The sequence below is a fragment of the Gallus gallus genome, chromosome 5 (genome assembly GCF_016699485.2).
Source record: "Gallus gallus isolate bGalGal1 chromosome 5, bGalGal1.mat.broiler.GRCg7b, whole genome shotgun sequence".
Lineage (NCBI taxonomy): Eukaryota > Metazoa > Chordata > Aves > Galliformes > Phasianidae > Gallus > Gallus gallus.
In genome coordinates, this window is record NC_052536.1 from 57,886,510 (window position 1) to 57,905,176 (window position 18,667).

The 18,667-nt window shown below is 56.9% G+C and overlaps 2 protein-coding genes and 1 long non-coding RNA gene across 6 annotated transcripts in view; 1 reads left to right on the forward strand and 2 right to left on the reverse strand.

Annotated features, from left to right (window-relative positions):
• The first annotated feature begins 134 nt into the window (after positions 1–134).
• On the forward strand, positions 135–3,919 carry PTGER2 (prostaglandin E receptor 2). The gene is made up of 2 exons (NM_001083365.2): positions 135–997; positions 2,870–3,919. Exons 1-2 carry the CDS (start codon positions 158–160, stop codon positions 3,098–3,100), a joined length of 1,071 nt encoding a protein of 356 aa, NP_001076834.2. The 5' UTR covers positions 135–157; the 3' UTR covers positions 3,101–3,919.
• A 1,420-nt stretch (positions 3,920–5,339) lies between these two features.
• On the reverse strand, positions 5,340–7,538 carry LOC107051814. Its single transcript, XR_001463720.3, has 2 exons — positions 6,591–7,538; positions 5,340–6,017 (listed from the first exon to the last, which is right to left on the reverse strand). It is a non-coding gene; the product is annotated as an uncharacterized LOC107051814 (long non-coding RNA).
• An 8,712-nt stretch (positions 7,539–16,250) lies between these two features.
• The window catches only part of TXNDC16 (thioredoxin domain containing 16), a 43,620-nt gene continuing 41,203 nt past the window's right edge, over positions 16,251–18,667 (reverse strand). For all 4 annotated transcript variants that reach the window (XM_046942607.1, XM_040701830.2, XM_046942608.1 and 1 more), the window contains one exon: positions 16,251–18,309. In XM_046942607.1, the coding sequence (XP_046798563.1) occupies positions 18,020–18,309 (290 nt within the window). In that variant the 3' untranslated portion in view covers positions 16,251–18,019. The remainder of the gene's footprint in view (positions 18,310–18,667) is intronic.

The following is an 18,667-nucleotide window of genomic DNA, read 5'->3' on the forward strand; positions in this document are numbered from 1 at the left end:
AGCCCCGGACGGCCCCTCCCGCCCCGCACGCCCCTTCCCCGCCGCCCCCGGGGGCGCGGACCCCCTGGAGCCGCAGCCCGGCCCCGGGGCGGAGCGGGGCGGGGCGTTGCGGGCGGCGGGCGGGCGGCGACGTCGGCATTCGGGCGGCGGCGGAGGGATGAACGGGACGGGCCGGGAGCCGTGCGGGCACGGCGAGGCGCTGGCGGCCGGAGCTCGGCCTCTGGTCAGCGCGCTGATGTTCTCCGCGGGGCTGCTGGGCAACCTGCTGGCCCTGGGACTGCTGCTGCGCTGCCGCCGCCCGCCCCGCGCCCGCCCGCCGTCCCTGTTCCACGTCCTGGTGCTGGCCCTGGTGGTCACCGACCTGCTGGGCACCTGCTCCGTCAGCCCCTTCGTGCTGGCCTCCTACCACCGCAACCTGACGCTGACCGCCCTGGGGCGGGGGGGGCACATCTGCCTCTACTTCGGCTTCGCCATGAGTTTCTTCGGCCTCGCCACCATGCTCGTCCTCTTCGCCATGGCGCTGGAGCGCTGCCTGGCCCTGGGGCGGCCCTACTTCTACGAGCGCTTCCTCAGCCCCCGCGCCGGCCTGGTGGCCCTCCCGGCCATCTACACCTTCTCAGCTGCCTTCTGCTCCTTGCCTCTGCTGGGCTTCGGGCGCTACGTGCAGTACTGCCCCGGCACCTGGTGCTTCATCCAGATGCGCGTGGACGACGGGCGGCACAAGGCAGCCGGTTTGCACGTCACCTTCTCGTTGCTCTACGCCACCTTGCTCCTCTTCCTCATCCTCTCGGTGCTGCTGTGCAACCTCAGCGTCATCGCCAACCTGGCCCGCATGCGTCGCCGCGGGCAGAGGACGCGCCGGCTGGCCACGCTCGAGCAGCCGCGAGGGGTGGGGGGCTCCGGCCGCCGCATCTTCTCCATGGCCGAGGAGATCGACCACCTCCTGCTCCTCGCCATCATGACCATCACCTTCGTCATCTGCTCCCTGCCCTTCACGGTGAGTGCCGCCGCCCCTCCCCGTTGTGTAGAATCACAGACTCATAGACTTGTAGGGCGACGGAATCGTGGGATGGTTGGGTTGGAAGGGGCTTTAAAGACCATCCATTTCCAAGCCCTGCCGTGGGCCGGGTGCCCCCCGGCTCAGCTGCCCGGTGCCCGTCCATGGCCTTGGGCATCCCCAGGGATGGGGCACCCGCAGCTCTCTGGGCGATGCTCCGCGATGCTCCATGCCACTGCCCGAAATTTAAGGGCTCAGGTCAGCGTGATCTTTCTCTCAAAACTTGGGAGACTCCAAGCTCTTGGCAATCTGCTACATCCATAGGAAACGAGGGATCCCCAGCACCAGCAGTGGGATGAGCGGATGGCAGCATGGCTCCCGCCCTGCAGAGGCACACCGGTGTCTCTTGGACCAAATGGTTCCCGAGACCAAGGGCTGGGCACTCATTGTGGCAGAGCGAGGAGCTGGATGTGGGCAGATGGAGGGAGGGATTGGGTTGGGGATTGGGATGGAGATGGGGTTGGGAATGAGGTTGGGGATGGAGGTGGGGTTGGGGTTGGGGTTAAGGATGCGGATGAGGAAAACGTCACCGTGCTGCTCTGGATGAGGATCTCACGTATCAGTGCCGCATAAGCAGACTGTGCACCACTCTCCCCCCTCCTGGGGCTGCTTTCAGCCCCCCCAGGCAATGTTTCCGCAATAGCACTGCATTCTCCCCATCACCTCCAGCACCCACCTGTGTGAGCCCGTGGCTGCAGGAGGAGATTTTGCCGTTGTTTTTTTCCCACTAGGAGCAAGCCCTGCTAGGGTTAGGCGTGCTGCCAGCACTAATTTTGTGCTCGTGGGCTCAGGCGGACGCTACCTTCCCTCTGCACTCACAGAAAGAAGAGTCCCGGGGGAAGAGAACGTAACCGCAGCCTGCAGCCCAGCCGGGCTGTCTGGGTTTTAAGGGAGAGAAAAGACAAAACAGTGACGGTCGGCAGCTCGCGAGCATCCCAACATCCTGAGATCTCCCATCAGTGGGCCCACGTGCTCCGTCGGGTTGGGATGCTGTGGTCCTCAGGGAGTGGGACCCCGGGGTGTGCTTAGGGCTGGGTGGGAAAGCGTGGCCAATGAGGCTCCCAAGGCAGATGTCGGCTGTGCCCCAGCAATGCGGCGGCTTTTCCTTTCCCACTGCCCGGCTCCCGCATGGGTTGCACCGACGCTGCATTTTGGCAGCTTCTCAAACCAAGCAAAGTGACACTTTCCCTTCTCAGCCACGCTCTGATGGGCTGCCCTGACATGTGAACCTTTAAGTTACCACACCACAGAGCCACCAAACCTTCCTCTCAGAAAGCCCCGAGCCCGGCAGCACCGTGGGGGCACCGTCCCCTCATGGTACCCAATGGATCCGTCCCGCGGGAGGGATGCTCACACCCCACAGCCCCCAGCATCCGAGCATCCCTCGTGTGCCGGAGTGAGGGGGAGGAGACGGCCCCATGTGAGTAAGGCGTGCTGAGTCACCTTCCAGGAAGCCCCATAAGCTGCTATGAGTCGGCACACGTCAGGGTGCACCGCCGGGGCGGGCGCACACCCCGGGACCTCTCCGTCCCATGCCTTCAGCCCGCGGGTTGTTCGGTGAGATTTGTCCACCGCTCACCGCGTCCCTGAGCAGCCGCTGGGTTAATTGCGTTAGGGCTAAACGAAGCATGCGAAAACGAGAGCGCAGACCTGGCTTTCATTAGCAGGAAATTCATTTAAGCCGGTGGAAGCAGACCGTGTGCTGTGACAGCACTCATTTCCCCGTCCTCGCTTGAGAAGCACCACCAGCTGCCTGCCGGCCGCCTCCTGGGCCACCAAAGCCCCGTCACTTTTCCCCGTTGCCTTTTGCAGATCTGCGCCTACGTCAACAAGTTCAGCCAGAGCGAGAACCACGACTGGGACCTGCTGGCACTGCGCTTCCTCTCCATCAACCCCATCATCGACCCCTGGGTCTTCGCCATCCTGCGGCCGCCGGTGCTGCGGGTGCTGCGCTCCGTGCTGTGCTGCCAGCTGTCCCCAGGCAGACAGGATTCGCAGTGCCCAACCTCTGCAAAAACAAAGCTGGAGCCCAGCGGGCAGTAGGCGCAGCAGGAGGCAGCCAACGGGCCGGGCTCACTTGAGCTGGGCTCCGTTTCATGGTTTCAAAAGGGACGTCACTGCCGTAAGGTGGGACAGGGCTGCGGTCGGTGCCACGCCAAGCCAACGTGGGTGGAAGGTGATGCTGGTGGGATGGGGTCGGAGCATGAGGCATCACTAACGCCGTGGGGTGGGGGGAGTCGTGCCCCGTGAAGGGCTGCGGTGGGGATTCTGTTGAGGATCTCCATCTCAGGATGGTGGAGAGGTGTGGGCACGGGTGTGGGTCCACCGCCAGCACGCAGCTCAGCAGGGAAGGGCAGCAGAGGAGGTGGCAGAGGGGGAAGGTTGGCCCCACTTCTTCCTTTCCCCTCTGTCCTCTGCCCAAGGGAATGCACTGTACCAGCTGTGGCTCTGCGTGTCTGCGTCTGTTTGTCCTCCTCCTGGCAATGGCAGGCTCTGGTTGGTGCCGGCATTGATGGCCACTGTGGCCACGTGGCCTCTCCCAGATTCCTTTTTTGCAAGGAACTTTTCTTGTCCCTGTTTTACCACGCCCGGGGCTTTGGGTTTGGGGTTGGCGTGGAGGAGAAGGGCTCATCCCCACAGTCCTTCCCGTGGGGACCTGCCTGGCGGCACTGGTCCCAGTGTGCCCACCACCACTGGGATGCTGCAGTGTCCCACCAAAGCGATGTCTTTGTGCTGTTGCAGATGGCGTGGCCTTTCTGTTGGAGAGCTCTGCCCAAAAAAGTGCCCAAACAGGCAAAGACGTGGAGCTCTCCTGTATGGCATCAGTGTAAAACCCCCATGTAATAAATGTCACTGGAAGGAGCTGTGTGTGGTTTTGTGCCGAGGAAATCCATCTGCTCACGGCATCACAGATCAGGAGGGCAACCCGTGGAGCATCATGGAACGTAAGAGCAACCCACGTAGCATCACAGATGTGAGAGCATCCCATGCATCATGGATGGTGAGAGCACCCCAAGCCCTGTGGAGGGGTGGGGGACCTCAGCATCACCCCCGGGCTGCAGAGAGATCCTCACCCCGGGGCTGTGCAGAAATGGAAGCCCCAAAACTGCGGTGCCTAAAGGCAGGGGCAGAGCACCTACCTGTTTGAACAACAGAAATAGGGGAAAAAAAAAAAAAAACACCCAACCTCTAAAAAAAGGGCAGAATTTATGTCACTCCTGTCAGCCTGCCAACATCCACAGGAAGTTTACTGGCCTCCGAAGCGCGTGTGGGCAGATGTCAGCATGGGATGCGATTGCTCAAGCCCTGCCGACGGCTTTCTGGCAGTCCTGCAGCCCGGGGATGGCTGCGGGGCTGGGGTGGGTTCTGGAGAAGGCTGCTCACATCACCCACCCCGCTTCTTTGCATGCAGCTGCGGCACAGCAGTTTTTGGGCCCTTCGTGTTTCAGAGAGCGCTTGAAAGTGAGCCAAAACACGCTTTGGGAACAGCCAGGAGCTCTTCTGCTTTGTTTGGTGGCTCACGGTGGAATTTTGGGACAAGTTGCCTAATCCTAAACCAGCAGGAAAGGCTGCCTGGCATGCAAAGGATGGAAAAACCCCGTTGGGAATAGAGGGACTGCATCCCACTGAGGCGTGTGGTGGCAAGGGGAGCCACTGGGGTCATCCATAGGGACTGATGGGGTGGGGTGGGGTGGGATGGAATGGGATGGGATGAGATGGAATTGCAGGGGATGGGATGGGATGGGATGCGGTGAGATGGAATTGCAGGGGATGGGGTGGGATGGGATGAGATGGGACAGAATGGAATGGGATGAGATGGAATTGCAGGGGATGGGGTGGGGTGAGGTGGAATTGGATGGGATAGGATGGGAATGGGATGGGATGGGAAGGAATGGGACGGAATGGGATGGAATGGGATGGGATGGAATTGGATGGGATGGGATGGAAGGGGTCAGGAAGGAACAGCTCCATGCATAATACCACAGGATCTAGCCACCAGCTTGGCTGCTGACCACTAATTGCTGCTTGTATGTTGCTGGGGAGCTTTCTGGCTCCGCAGTGGGATGTGCAGGGCTGGGAAAATCCTCCCAGTGCCCATATTCTGCTGCCATCCGCTTGGCCACATCTCGGTGCTGTCCCCAGCCTCAGCCAGCCCTGGCCGCTGCCGCTCCTGGAGGGCAAAAACTCAAAGCAGCAGCTGGTCCAGCTCCTCCTATCAGACCAGAAAAGCTCCTCAATGAGAGCTCCGCAAGGCCATAATTAACTGCATCCTGAGCCATGAGCCTGCACAAAACGTCGCTTTTATTAGCGTCAAGCAGGAGCCATTAGAATACCCAAATTAATTCAACCTTCGTCAACTCAATCAGCATCTGTTCTGCTGCAGTGCGACGCACCCAAGTGTCATGTTGTTATCCGTGGCCTTCCCTTAAGGCTTTCTTATCTCTGTCCCCCTTATTTGCTCCTTTTCTCCTGGTTTCTGGCTCGTTGTGGAACACTTCTGGGCAGGGTTGTGAGGATGCCATAGGATGGCAGCACGGTTGGGTTGGAAGGGAGCACAGAGCCCCCAGCCCAACCCCTCCATGGGCTGGCTGCCCCACCAGCTCAAGCTGCCCAGGGGCCCACCTGTAATCTACGTGTGGTATATACGTATAATTTACTGATAAATATACACGACAATATATACAATATAATGCTATCCCGTTATGTCTGTATTTCACATTTTGGATTTTGGGTAGTGGGTGAAGCCTCCCCCACTTCCCGCTGCACGTTGGCTGCTCGGGGACTTCCAGGTTCTCTGTCCCAGCCCACACCTGGCCACGGCTCCTGGAGCTGACGCATAGGGGAGGAATGTGGGAGGGATGCTCAGCTCCATGCCTGGATCCACCCTCCTGCAGCCACAGCTGGCGGAAATTGGGGAAGGGGTGTGTGCTGGGGCTGGCAGTGGGTCCTGCGGGGGGTCCTGCGGATTGTAGAATGATAGAATCATTAAGGCTGGAGAAGACCTCTAATTAGCCCAGCCCAGCCCCACCACGCCCACTGCCCACGTCCCTCGGTGCCACATCTACACTTCTGTTGAGCACCTCCAGGAACAGAGACCCCATCACTCCCTGGGCAGCTGTGCCAGTGCCTGACCACTCTTTTGGAGAAGAAATTCTGGCCCTCCCCCAACACAACTCGAGGCCATCGCTCTCATCCTATAGCTGTCACCTGTGAACAGAGGCCGGCAGCATCCAAGCACAAAGGCACGTACACGGGGAGGGATGGGACATCCTGTGTGCACGGACAGCACCGGGGGGACACCCCATGGTGGGAATCATCGGGATGCCCGACGAGTATGGAAGAGCTGGAGGGCGTGGGGATGAGCTGAAAACACCGTGGGACATTTGTACAGACCCGACGAGGGCCGGGAGCGAACAATAAAGCCGCCAGCACAAGGGTGAGCCCTAAAACGTCCGCGTTGGATTGCTCTGGGGGTGTGTGCACGCGGCGGGCCTGCACGGCCCTGGCACTTCCCCGCAGAGAGAATCCTCACCCTTAGGAGCATCCAGATGATGTGTGCGATAATCCAACTTCTCCACTGCCTCTCTTTGTATCCCAAATGGAGATAAACGGCTTTTCCTCAGGTGGGAAAACCCGATGGTGAGAGCCGTCCCGGTTGGGCACGCGGTGCGGATGCGCTTCGGCACCCACGTGATGAGCGGCCTTCAGTCACCAACGGGTTTCCCGTGCGGCCGTTGAGCTGCTGGCGCTGGGAAGGGAAGCAGACGTCTCAGCACGGGTCTCACGTGCCCAGCTGCTTTTTTTAAGTGGATTTCTCTGAATCGTGGAAAAATCTGCATCCAGCCGCGCCGTGCGGCCCGCGGGGAAATGCTGCAGATCTGTCAGCGCCGCCGCCGTTCCCAAAGCAATCCGGGTCTTCAAAAACAAGAGCCTCAACAGTGTCACTAATGTCAAGCATCTGGCTCTGGAAAGACTATAAAAGTTACAAGCCATGGCTGAGCGCGACCTATTGCTCCCTGCCCTGCTTGCACGCTACGATCTCTCCTGCAAACCCCTTTCATTGGGCTTTTACCCCTGTTCTAAACAGCCTCAGGAGCTGGGCCGATGGGTGAGAGCAGAGGTCCTGGGATTTTGGAGCTGGTCACGTGCAGCCCACATAGAGCTGTGGCAGACCATAAATCTGAGCACAGCTCGGGTCCGCAGAGCAGCACCCGCCCGCCCTGCTGGTGCTGTGGTTCAGTGCAGGAGCTGCCAGCTCGTGGCTGCAAGAAAAAGTACTGGAAAGTGAAAGAAGTTTGTTTGTCCACCCAGTGAGCCGGGTCTTACAGTGGTCAACACACCAAGCCAGAGGGTGCACAGATGGAACAGAGCTCGGAGAAGAGAAAGCTCCGGGGAGACCTCATGGTGGCCTTCCAGTACTTGAAGGGAGCGTATAAACAGGAGGGGGAACGGCTGTTTGTGAGGGTGGACAGTGATAGGACAAGGGGGAATGGTTTGAAACTGAGACAGGGGAGGTTTAGGTTGGAGATGAGGAGGAAGTTTTTCCCCCAGAGGGTGGTGACGCACTGAACAGGTTGCCCAAGGAGGCTGTGGATGCCCCATCCCTGCAGGCATTCAAGGCCAGGCTGGATGTGGCTCTGGGCAGCCTGGGCTGCTGGTTGGCGACCCTGCACATAGCAGGGGGTTGGAACTGGATGAGCACTGTGCTCCTTTGCAACCCAGGCCATTCTATGGTTCTATGATTCTATGGAGGTGGGGACATCCCAGAGCAGGGATACTGAACAAGAATGAAGGAGATTAGCAGGGCACTGCTTTTCTTCCCACTCCCATGGCCCTCCCGCAGCCTGCATCCATTTGGGAACGCCCAGAAGGATGACAAAGGCTGAGGCTCTCCCTGATGCAGCCACTGCTGCAGCTGCCACTGGTGTGCATGGGGCGGCTCCTGCTGCAGGCACAGAGCTCTGTGAGCCCCAGGGTGCTGTATGGGGAGGAGCCCGGCTGAGCCCTGCACCATCCCTGTCCCCATCCCCATTCCCTTCCCCATTCCTATCCCTATCCCTATTCCACCCCCTACTGTATCCCTGTCCTCATCCCTTTCTTTATCCCCATTCCCACCCCTATCCCCATTCTCATCCCATCCCCATCCTAATTCCTGTCCTCATCTGTATTCCTGTTCCCATCCCAGTCTCCATCCCTGTCCTCGTCCCTTTCCCCATCCCCATCCCCATTCTCAGCTGATCCCCATCCCATCCTCACCTGTATATCTGTTCCCACCCTCATCTCCATCCTTATCCTTGTCGCTGTCCCCATCCTTATTCTCACCCATCCCCACTCACGTCCCTGTCCCCATCCCTGTCCCCACTCCCATCCCACCCCCATGGCTGTCCCTGTCCCACGAGGCTCGGGCAGCACACACTTACACCGACCATCCTCAGCTGTCTCAGTCCCCCCAGCCTCCACAAACATCCCCTTCACACACAAACCTCTCCAGCCATGTTTTTCCCAGCAAGACCTTCCCGTCTGCTGAATTTACTTTTTAAAATCACTATGGCTGATTTCTTTAATTATTTTTTATTCTCCCCAGTGCCGGCACCAGGGCACATTGGGCATGGTGCTATAGCTCCCTATGGGTGGGAGGGGAGGGCAGGAGGGGACGGTGTTGGCCAGGACAGATGTGAAATTTCAGAGCGGATGGAGTCTGGAGCAGAGTTGAGAAGAGCTCTGGCTGTGTTTACACGAAGCCATTCCAGAGCTGTTTGCTTCTGCCTGTGTTTATCCACAGACCTTCGTGCTACCAGAGCTTTGGCCCCACGGATCACTGAGGGTTGGTGGAGTTTGTCGTGCTGAGTGGGTGTATACGTGAGAGAGCATTTATTTGCTGTGAGCGGCTGCCATTTCCTCCCCCGCGGACCTTTTCCATCCAACTGGGGATGGGAGCAGCTCCTTTGAGGCCGTGACGGCTCTCAGTTGGCCCTGGGGAGCCCACATCCAGGGCTCTCTGCACCTGGCCCAGTGTTCCCATGTCCCTGCACGGGCACCAGCCCATCATTTCTGCCCCCTGGGGCCGCCCCCGGCTGTGCCTCTGCAGCCCCACTCCCACTGCATGGACCATGTCCATGGGGTGGATAGGGAATCACAGAATCAACAAGGTTGGAAAAGACTTTGAAGATTCCCAAGCCCAACCCCAGCCCACCCCCACCATGCCCACTGCCCACGTCCCTCAGTGCCACGTCTCCATGGCTCTGGGACACCTCCACCTCCACCACTGCCCGGGCAGCTGTGCCAGAGCATCACCTCTCTTTCAGAAAACAATGCTTCCCAGCATCCAACCGGAACCTCTCCAGCACGATTTGAAGAGCACGAAGATGCTGAAGATCTGAGGATGGAGATGAGGGAAAACGCTTCCTGGCAGGTCTGGCTGCTGGGAATGGCTGTGCCTTGCAGGTCTCCCTGCGGGCAGTACTGCCCGAGATGGGACAACAAACCCCAGGAGAGCCGGGGCTGCTCAGGAGGCCACTTCCCCCTCTGAGCATCCTCCCAGTGCCTCTCCCCTCTGCTGAGCCATTGCACAAGAGGGGCACTGGGGCCGCTCTTCCTCCTGTGCATGACGTTTTCCTGCTCGTGCTCCCCACCAGCAACGGCTGCAACTGCCCCGTGCCTCCAGCCCATGCTTTCCCTTAATGATTTCCCAGCGTGTGATGGATACGCTGCAATTATGAGTATGAATCACGAAGATTTGCAACGTTTATAATTAATAATCTCTCTTGGAGAGGGAGCTGAAGCGGGCTGCTGTGGCACATCCCTTCTCTAAGAGGTTTTCAACTCCACATTCATCATCCGACTGCTCTTTAAGGGAGCTCAGCCCTTCCCAGGCACCGCGATGGCCCCAGGATCCTCTGCCATGGGGACACGGCTGCAGGCAGCAGGCTCCATCCTATGGCTCCTGTGCTCTGTTTTCCCTCTGGGGGTGAGCAGCTCATGTTTTCTCACATTTTTCTGAAGTCACTCTGTGTTTTTAGAAGGGCGCACTAAGCTGGGAAGGATTTTTTCGCAGCAGTGTGTTTGCTTTGGGCACTGCCTCTGCACCGCCGTGCTCCGACTGCTGTTTTACACTGTGTTGAACTGTGTTGTCCCCCTGCTCGGATTTGCTACAGCCTTGCTGCAACCAGAGGGCACGGGGGCAGGGCAGGATTGTTTGGCCGATGGAGGGCACAGCTTTGCCAGGCGCGGGGAGGAAAACATGGAGCATCACAGCCTTGGCTTTACCCCAGGGCTCTGCACTGGGCATATGTTTCTAACAGGGAACATCTCTGGGGGAAGTGTCCATTCTTGTTGGGTGTCACCATGAGGTCCTCAGCCTTCCTGAGACTCTTGCAGGGTGTTTCTCAGAAAATGGAGATGGAAATATTCAGCGTTGGCATAGAGATGTTCAGCACTGGGATGGAGATGTTCAGTATTGGGATGGAGATGTTCAGAACTGGGATGGAGATGTTCAGCATTGGGATGGAGATATTCCGCTTTGGGATGCAGATGTGTGGCACTGGGATGGAGATGTTCAGATTTGGGATGGAGATATTCAGCATTGGGATGGAAAAGTTCAGCACTGGGGGTGGAGATGTTCAGTGTTGGGATGGAGATACGCAGCACTGGGATGGCGATGTTCAGCACTGGGGTGGAGATATTCAACACTGGGATGGAAATGTTCAGCAGTGGGGTGGAGACATTCAGCAATGGGATGGAGATATTCAGTGTTGAGATGGAGATGTTCAACATTGGGATAGAGAAGTTCAACACTGGGAAGGAGACATTCAGTGTTGGGATGGAGATATTTGGCATGGAGACAGAGATGTTCAGCAGCCATCAGCAGCCTGCTTGCCCAGCCCAAACTCACCCGAAGTGACCACTGCCCTGTAGCAAGAGTGGAGGACGTTCAAACCCTTAATTTTGGACCAGGTGAAATCTTCCTTATCATAAAAAGGAGACGGGGTGGGGGTGTCCGCATTTCCCAGCTGGGTGTCCCTACATCCCACATCCCGCCCAGGCTCTGCTGGTGCCACCAGGAGGTGGGAGATGTGGGGGCAGCAGGAGCAGTGGGCTGTGCTCTGGGCTGGGCTGCTGAGCCCACAAGTATGGGGAAATAGCTGGGAAGAGCCAGCTGGCCCTGCTCCTCCAGCACTGCTGCATCGCCTGGCCGGGGAATAGTTGAAGCTTTGCCACGAGGAGCCTGGCTGTGTTGCAAAGCCCTTCCCATTCCCTGGGAATTGGGCAGCAGAGAGAGCAAAACGCTGGAGACCTCATCCTGGCTGGAGCCGTGTCCTGTTGTCTTCAGCACACATGTAATTATGGTGCACATCATTCCAGTGATACGACCCCAGGGCTCTGCGTCCCGTGATCCAGAATGCTGGGGACAGGTGACACAGCAGCCAGTGCTAAGGCCTCCAAGGGGCCCAGCTCCGGACCCATACCCAGCTGCAAATCACAGGGCGAGGAAAGAAGGACCCATAGTGCTTCTGGTGGCTTTCCCTTAATAGATCCTGGGTTTTGATGTCATGCTCATACTTTTGGATTCCGCACCCCATTGCACTGAGTGCATCATCCCAATAAACAGCCCCCAAGGTAAACCTGAGCTGTGCAGGGAGGAAAATGACCTCAAACCAACTCCTGGTGCTCCTAAAGGGCTGCTGCACCTGCAGTGCCTCACTGCTGCCTCCGTCCTGAGCCAACAGGAACAGCAATAGGTGCCTTTGGGTCCCTGCTGACCCCAGCCCCCTGGGTTTGTGCTCTGTAGGGTTGCAAACTTGTATTCGTTGCACTTTTCATTCAGAGCCAGCAGGGTTATGTGCACTCTGGGTGTGAGCTGGGCTCGTGCCCACACTTGGCCATGGGTTGGGTTTCAACACCTTTTGGAAACCGCATTCTCCCCAGGGCAGCCAGCGGTGGCTCGGGGAAAAAAGGGGTTTTTAGCAGGAGGGAAACACGGAAACATGTGGACTGGAACAGTGCTCTGTGCTCGTCATTGCCACCGAGGAACCAGATCCAGATGCCTCCGGTGCCTGCTGCCTGCTTGGCGACACAGCTCCGGGTGTGTGCCAGGCTTTCAGAGCGGGATGCCCGCCATAGGGATGTGCTGCATCCCTCAGCCCCTTCCCCCTCGTATCCCTTAATTAACAGAGCCAGCAGCGGGCGCACTGGGGATGTGGTGGCAGGACGTGGGGTCACCAGAGTGCATGCTGCCTCAGGCTCCAGCTGTGCTGATGTCCCGTGAGGGCTGGCAGGCCTGCACCTGGCCGGGTGACTCAGCACAGCCCCGGGAGCCAGAGGGCTGCCCGGCTCTGCATATGCAATAGTTGCCTATGGGAGCGGGCTGAGTCACTGCGTGCCCGCACAGCTGGTGGCTGTGAGCATATCTGGCTGCCCTGCAGGAGCAGAGCTGCTGTCCTGGCTGCTGCTGTGCTCACAGCCAGGCAGGGCCGTGGGGATGCGATGTCTCCAAGCAGCTCAGCCAAAAAAGCCCTGTAGACCCCACACACCATGCAGGTGGCCGGGAGCTGGCCCTGCCCCTGCCCTGCTCTGTCCCCTGGGCTGGGTGGCCCCCATCACTGCCCGTGGACATTGTCACTGTTCCAGCTTTGCTCCTGAAAACATTTGCAGTTATTTTTGGGCAGTATCTGCCTTTCTAAATATTTGCCTTGGTGTTAGCGCCTGGCCTGCTTGCAGATGGGGCTCCCTCCTCTGCTCACCTCTACCCCGAGATAAGGTCTCCCAGCAGAGCATCCTCCAGCTGCACCCCTGGGGTACCCCGTGCCCAGGACCCCACCTCTCCTCACAGACCCCACATCCCCCAGGGTGCCCATAGGATCACCACATCCCCCAGGGTGCACACAGGGTTACCCAGAGCATTTCGAGGGTTACCCATCCTGAAGATGCCATTTGTCAGCACAGGAGGCTCCCAATGAGACCGGCTGCTGGAGCCAAGACCCCAAGACAGGAAACTCAACAAGGCCCCAGGGAGATGCCATCCCTCTCCTCCTGGCAGGACAGATCACAGAGGAAGGCTGGGATGGGGACACGGTGGATTTCATCCCCACCTGAGTGCAATGAACTGCAGTGATTCGTCCATGGCTTTGACCCCGTTGAGGGGGTCCTGTTTTTCCTCCATTCCAGGTGCATATGCAACACGAGTCCATCAAGTCCAGCTCTGTAGTTTGGGCACCTGCCAGCAGCAAGGAACAAGACCGAGTTTAGTGATACAATTATTTGTGTTGCAAGCAAGCCAAGAAATCCATGGCCAATGGAGCAAAGGGCCGTCCCCACCTCTGCTCCACGTTGGACATGGCCCTTCAGGCCAGGACCCTTCCAGCACAGCTCCTTTCTTACCACTGAGGGCTGAATCATGGTGTTGCAGCTGCTCTTTCAACATACAGAAGGGATTTGGCAACCCCGTTGGCTATTAATAGAGCCGGGCTGTTTTCTGAGAGCCCTGCGTTGTGTTGCGTTGTGCTGGGAGCAAAGCAAACTGTAAGAGGCAAAGCACTGAGTTTACCTAAGGAGAGGTCAGGTGAGTGAGGAAACAAGCTGTCGGGGAGCAGGAAGCAGCGCGGTGCCCTCTCCTCCCTTATCGTCTCCTGTCCCCATGCTGGCTCCACTCAGCCAGCAGGGAACAATGAACAATGAGCAGCGACGTGGCACTGCAGGACTCGCCACCTGTGCTCCGTCCCCACTTCTGCCTTGGTTGGCCCATTCCGATTCCTGCTTTTCCAACTTGAGCTCCCCTTCTTCTGGCTTCTCCGGCTGGGCAAGGCTCCTGCATGGACACCCGCATCACTCAGCCTGGGGATGGAGTGAGACACCTCAGGGCTATGGATGTAACCCCAGGAGGAGATGCTGGGATGTGGCATCTCTCTGCTGGGAAGGGAAAAAGAGCAAGAAGGTGTTTGGGGATCCTCAGCTCCAGGAGGAAGGAGGCAGAGGGGATCCAGCCCGTCTGGCTGAGCAGGACACAGACATGAAGCCACTTGTGGCAGCTGCCCTGTAGGGAACCGCAGTCCCCATCTCTGCCGTGGCCATGATCGGGAGCACAGCTGCATTTTCATCAATGGAAGCATCAGGCACACATCCTCAGCAATAAGGAAACCCGGCCCGCCCCACGGCCACCCGTTATCTCACATCCCAGTTCCGTCCTGCACCCTTCCTGTCCCAGATGTGCGTCAGCACAGCTCCTCTGCCACCTCCGGCCATGCCAACGCCACACCAGCCCCTTCCCTTCTCCCATCCCCTCCAGCAAACCCAGGGCCACGGGACTGCAGCTCAATGCTTTGTGTCACCCTTTTAAAACCGGACGTCCCTGAACGAGGGCTGAGGCGCACCTGCCTTGTGCCCCTCGCCACCATGGCTGTATGAGAGAGCCTCAGCTGGTAGCTCTTCACCAGCCACAGCTCCAGGAAGGCTGCCATCCTCCTCCTCCTTCCCCCAGCCCCGCCAGACACTCCGTCCCTGTGGCACCAGGAACTGATGAGCACCAGTGACACAAGCCAGGCCACCAGCTCTTGTCCTGGTTCACATCCTGGCAGCGCTGGCAGCCACCCACACACAAGCACACATGTCCTTCCCATGACATCTGCCCCTGCATGCTTCCTCCTGCTGCAGCCACGTCTTTAGCCATCCTACAGCTGTATTCCCATTGCACAGCCACAATAGGGTCTGTGAGCATTGCTGATCTGGGGCACTGAGGCAGGGATGGGCTGAGAACAGCTGATTTGGAATGTTCGCCTTCGATCCCACCTGAGAAAAGCTGTGGTTCACCCAGAGGGTCACAAAGCTGCAAGAAGAGACGCAGCTGCTTTCTGATGTCCTGTGGGGACCGTGGTCATGCAGCCAAGTCCCCAGGGCTGGCTTCCCAGGGGATCAGTCTGCTGCCCACCAGCCAAGCCACAGACCAGGCACACTCCATAACAGTTCTCCTAAAAGCTCTTTAAACGTAAAAAACACAATGCTCATCCTAAATGCTCCCTTAGTCCCTGCAGTGAGCACTCCTCTCCTTCCCAACTGATGGGGATGGCTGCTCAGTCAGACCACAGCTCCTGGAGCACTCCATATAGTGCTGGGCACTGAGTTAAACTGTTTGGCACTCAAACACAGCCACATAATCCTTGTTCTGTATCCTCATTTTATCTTCTGTTCCATCAGAGACATCTCAGACACCTCTCAGCTGCACTGGGATGCAGAGCTCTTCTTCCTCAGCTCTCTTTTCACTCGAGACCATAAGCATTTGTTGAGTATTTCCTTCCCTGTTGGTCTTCCCAGAGCCACAGCTACTGAAATGAACACAATGCAGGACTGCTGCTGCCAGTGAATGAGAAGGCTGTAAGATGCAGACAACAGTCAAACTGCTCTCCATACGCAAAACGCTTTCTCTCTATATGCACATATCCTGGTACATGTATGCCTGTAAAGATTTCCTCCACGCCCTAAGTGCCCACTTGAGCTACACAACAAAAAAGATATTTTGTGTTTAAGGAAACAACCAAACCCAGAGCCAAACCCACGCGACATGATATGGCCAAGGATCCTGACCCATAGCTGTGCTCAGGGTCAGCAGCCCCACCTAACACAGCCACTGGCCATGAGATGCGGACAAGCACATCTCCTCCCTGGTGCCTACAGCCATCCTGTAGACCGCAGAGAGCTGCTGGTGGGCTCAGAGCTCCTGGCACCTCCTTGCTGGGTGGTTCAGTGCTGAGGGACCCACTGGTGATATGGGTGCTGAAACCCCTAGAACTGTGAGCCCCCCAGCCCTTGGGCTTACTGCAGCCACTGCCCACCCCCAGCAGCAAACAGGCCCTCAGCCATCAGCATCCCCACAGGCTATCAGTTTCCTGGACCCCCATTGCTTTGATGGCAGTTCTCCAGGATCAATTAAGCAGCACGCCGGAGAGACAGCGATTCTTCCAGCCAGAAGTGAGATGTGGCACTGACCCCTAGTGACAGGCTCCTACTTGGATGCTGAGCAGTGAAGATGTGTGATAAAAAAATGACACGCAGCCAAAAGCAGCGGGGATCCGGGAAGGCTCCTGGTATTGCACAAAATCTGCTAAGTCAGTGATCCTGCAACTGCACTCAGCAGCCAAGGAGCCTTCCTGGAAGCATGCTTCCACCCTAGACACGCTAGTCCAGGATGCAAACGCACATCAGCTGAACTTGAGATAAGGGTTTATTTAAGAAATGAGTGAAAAGCCCAAACATTGCACACTGTCTGCCTGAAGAGGGAGAGAGATGCAGTAAGAGGGAAAGCAGCCACCAGTGCTGGGATAGTGCTGGCAATGACCCGTGTACAGGTCATGGAGCACAGTGTTACAGCTTCGAGTTGCAGAGGAACGATGGGAACTCACAGAGGCTCTGCTTGCACACTGACCTATCCCTTTCCTTGGGAAAATGCAGTTGCATGGAAGACTGTGTACCGCATACTACAGTTTATTACTTTAAATACATACATTCTGGCTCTGAGCCTGTCAGAGTCCAAAAATGGTCTGTTTCAATTACGGGCTTCACGGAGGGCACAGGACTAATGGTCTGTTCCTTGGCATTTCAAAATATTCCCATCTATGTGGGCTGCTTGCAGGACGAGAGAGACTTCACAGCGCTCTTAGCAATTCCTTAACATCATTTTTTCCCCTCACCAGTAGCTTCGGAGCCATAAGGAGGGGGAGGATCTGACCCTCCCCACACATCTCAGCAGGGCTGTGGAACAGAGCAGATGTTTACTAAAGGCAGTGGGAAGGCTGTTGTGGCCATCGGTGGAATTAGACAAAGCTCTCTTCCTAAAACATTGCTCTCCCCAGGTCATATCCCATGCTGTCTTGTAGCACGGAGTCAGACAGTCCCAAGGAAAGCAGCAGAGGCTGAAATGCCACTTCCCCACACCCCACATCTCCCACTCATCACCCGAAGGATGTGAAACAGCTCTGTCCCACACTGGCACCACCCGTCCCCAGCACTGCCAGCCTTGCATCTCACTTCTCTCCCCTTATCTCTACGCTGGTCTTTCTGCAGATCTCATTTCCTGCACCATCCTTGGCTCACAAGGCACCAACCCCACTGCTGTTACCGAGACCAAAGAAAAACAGCAGAGGCTGTAAATAACCCCCTGGGCTCACAACCAAGAAAATGCCAGCATTGAGCAAAGCCATCTTCCAATCTGCCCGCCCTTGGGCTTTGCTGGCACATTTTTATTTTGGGTACTCACAGCTGTTGTGATGACCTGAGCTCTTCATAATAAAGCCGCTTTGGCCAGATATGCTGTTACCCCTGGGAATGAGAACACTCATGGATTCGATTCACCACTCAGGTGTAAACAATCGCATGTCAGTTTAAACACTTCAGCCTTCCAGCCAGAGGTATGTTTGCCCTTCCAGCCCTGCACAGTTACCGTGCAGATTTAACTGCTTATGGAGAGCAGAGCTTGCCAACACAGGTCTGTAGAGCTTCTACTGAAATGAAGGGAAGATAAATGCTCTTTATCCTGGAATCACTCACTCTCTTCCTGCCCAGATATACATAAACTGTGAAGAAAAGCCGCAGTGTTTCAATTTTTCCGGCATAATTTGCTGTGTGGGCAAGCCCTCAGTATGCCAAGTGAGCTCACTCTGCCTCCCCATTAATGATCAGGCAGGCAGAACTCAGCAGCAACCTTCATGCATACCTGCTCTCACCATTTACTGTGGAATGCAACACGGACTGCACCCAGCAGGGCCAAGCTATGTGTCGTATGGATGTGTTTCTGCTACCAGCAATCACAGGTACCACAGAACACACTGCAACACAGAATTTAGCCTGAAACTTAGGGGCCGTTATATCCCATCGCTGTTAATTTACAGTTGAACCCACTTCTCTCTCTGCCATGAAGACTCACTGAGGACCCAGAAAGCAAAAGAGCGTTCTGGGCACTGTCCCACAGCCTCCCACTCACAGCTCACTGTGCCTCCTGGCCTGCTTTTCCCTCCCTGCCAGCCTCGGGGCTGTCCCCCGCAGGTCCCTCCCAGGGCCCTGGGCTTTCTCTGCTTTCACCCTGGCTTCCTCAATCGGTTCCTCCCTGACTGTGGCTTTTTCTTCGGAGCCTTCCAGCTGCTGCTGCTCCCGTCTGTCCTCTTGGTGAGAGGAGGTATGGAGGGTGAATTCGGGCCCTGCGGCTTCCATCATCTGGAGGAAATTGTAAGCAGGAAGAGGTGGTTTCCAGTCTTCCTCAGACAGGGTACCTGCAAAGTGAACAGTCTCTTGTTAATAAGTTAAGAGGCTGTGATGTAACCCACTTTACAGTCATTTCCATTTCAAAGCAAATATGGCTTTTCTGCCCTTCCAGTGAATGCAAAATTAAAGATCTTTTTTTTAAAGTTCACTCTTTCTTCTCCACAACTAATAATGCCACCCAAACCAAACCAGTCACAGATGCATTAACATTTACAGGAGCTGGCTGAGGGCTCAGCTCCTCAAAGGCTGGTTCCTGTGTCTTCAGACATCAAGCTGTGAATTTTACAAGCAGCAGCACTCTCTCTCTCTCTACCAGTGAATGGATGCTTCACTCAGACCTCAAATAACTGTGCTAATGACTTAGCA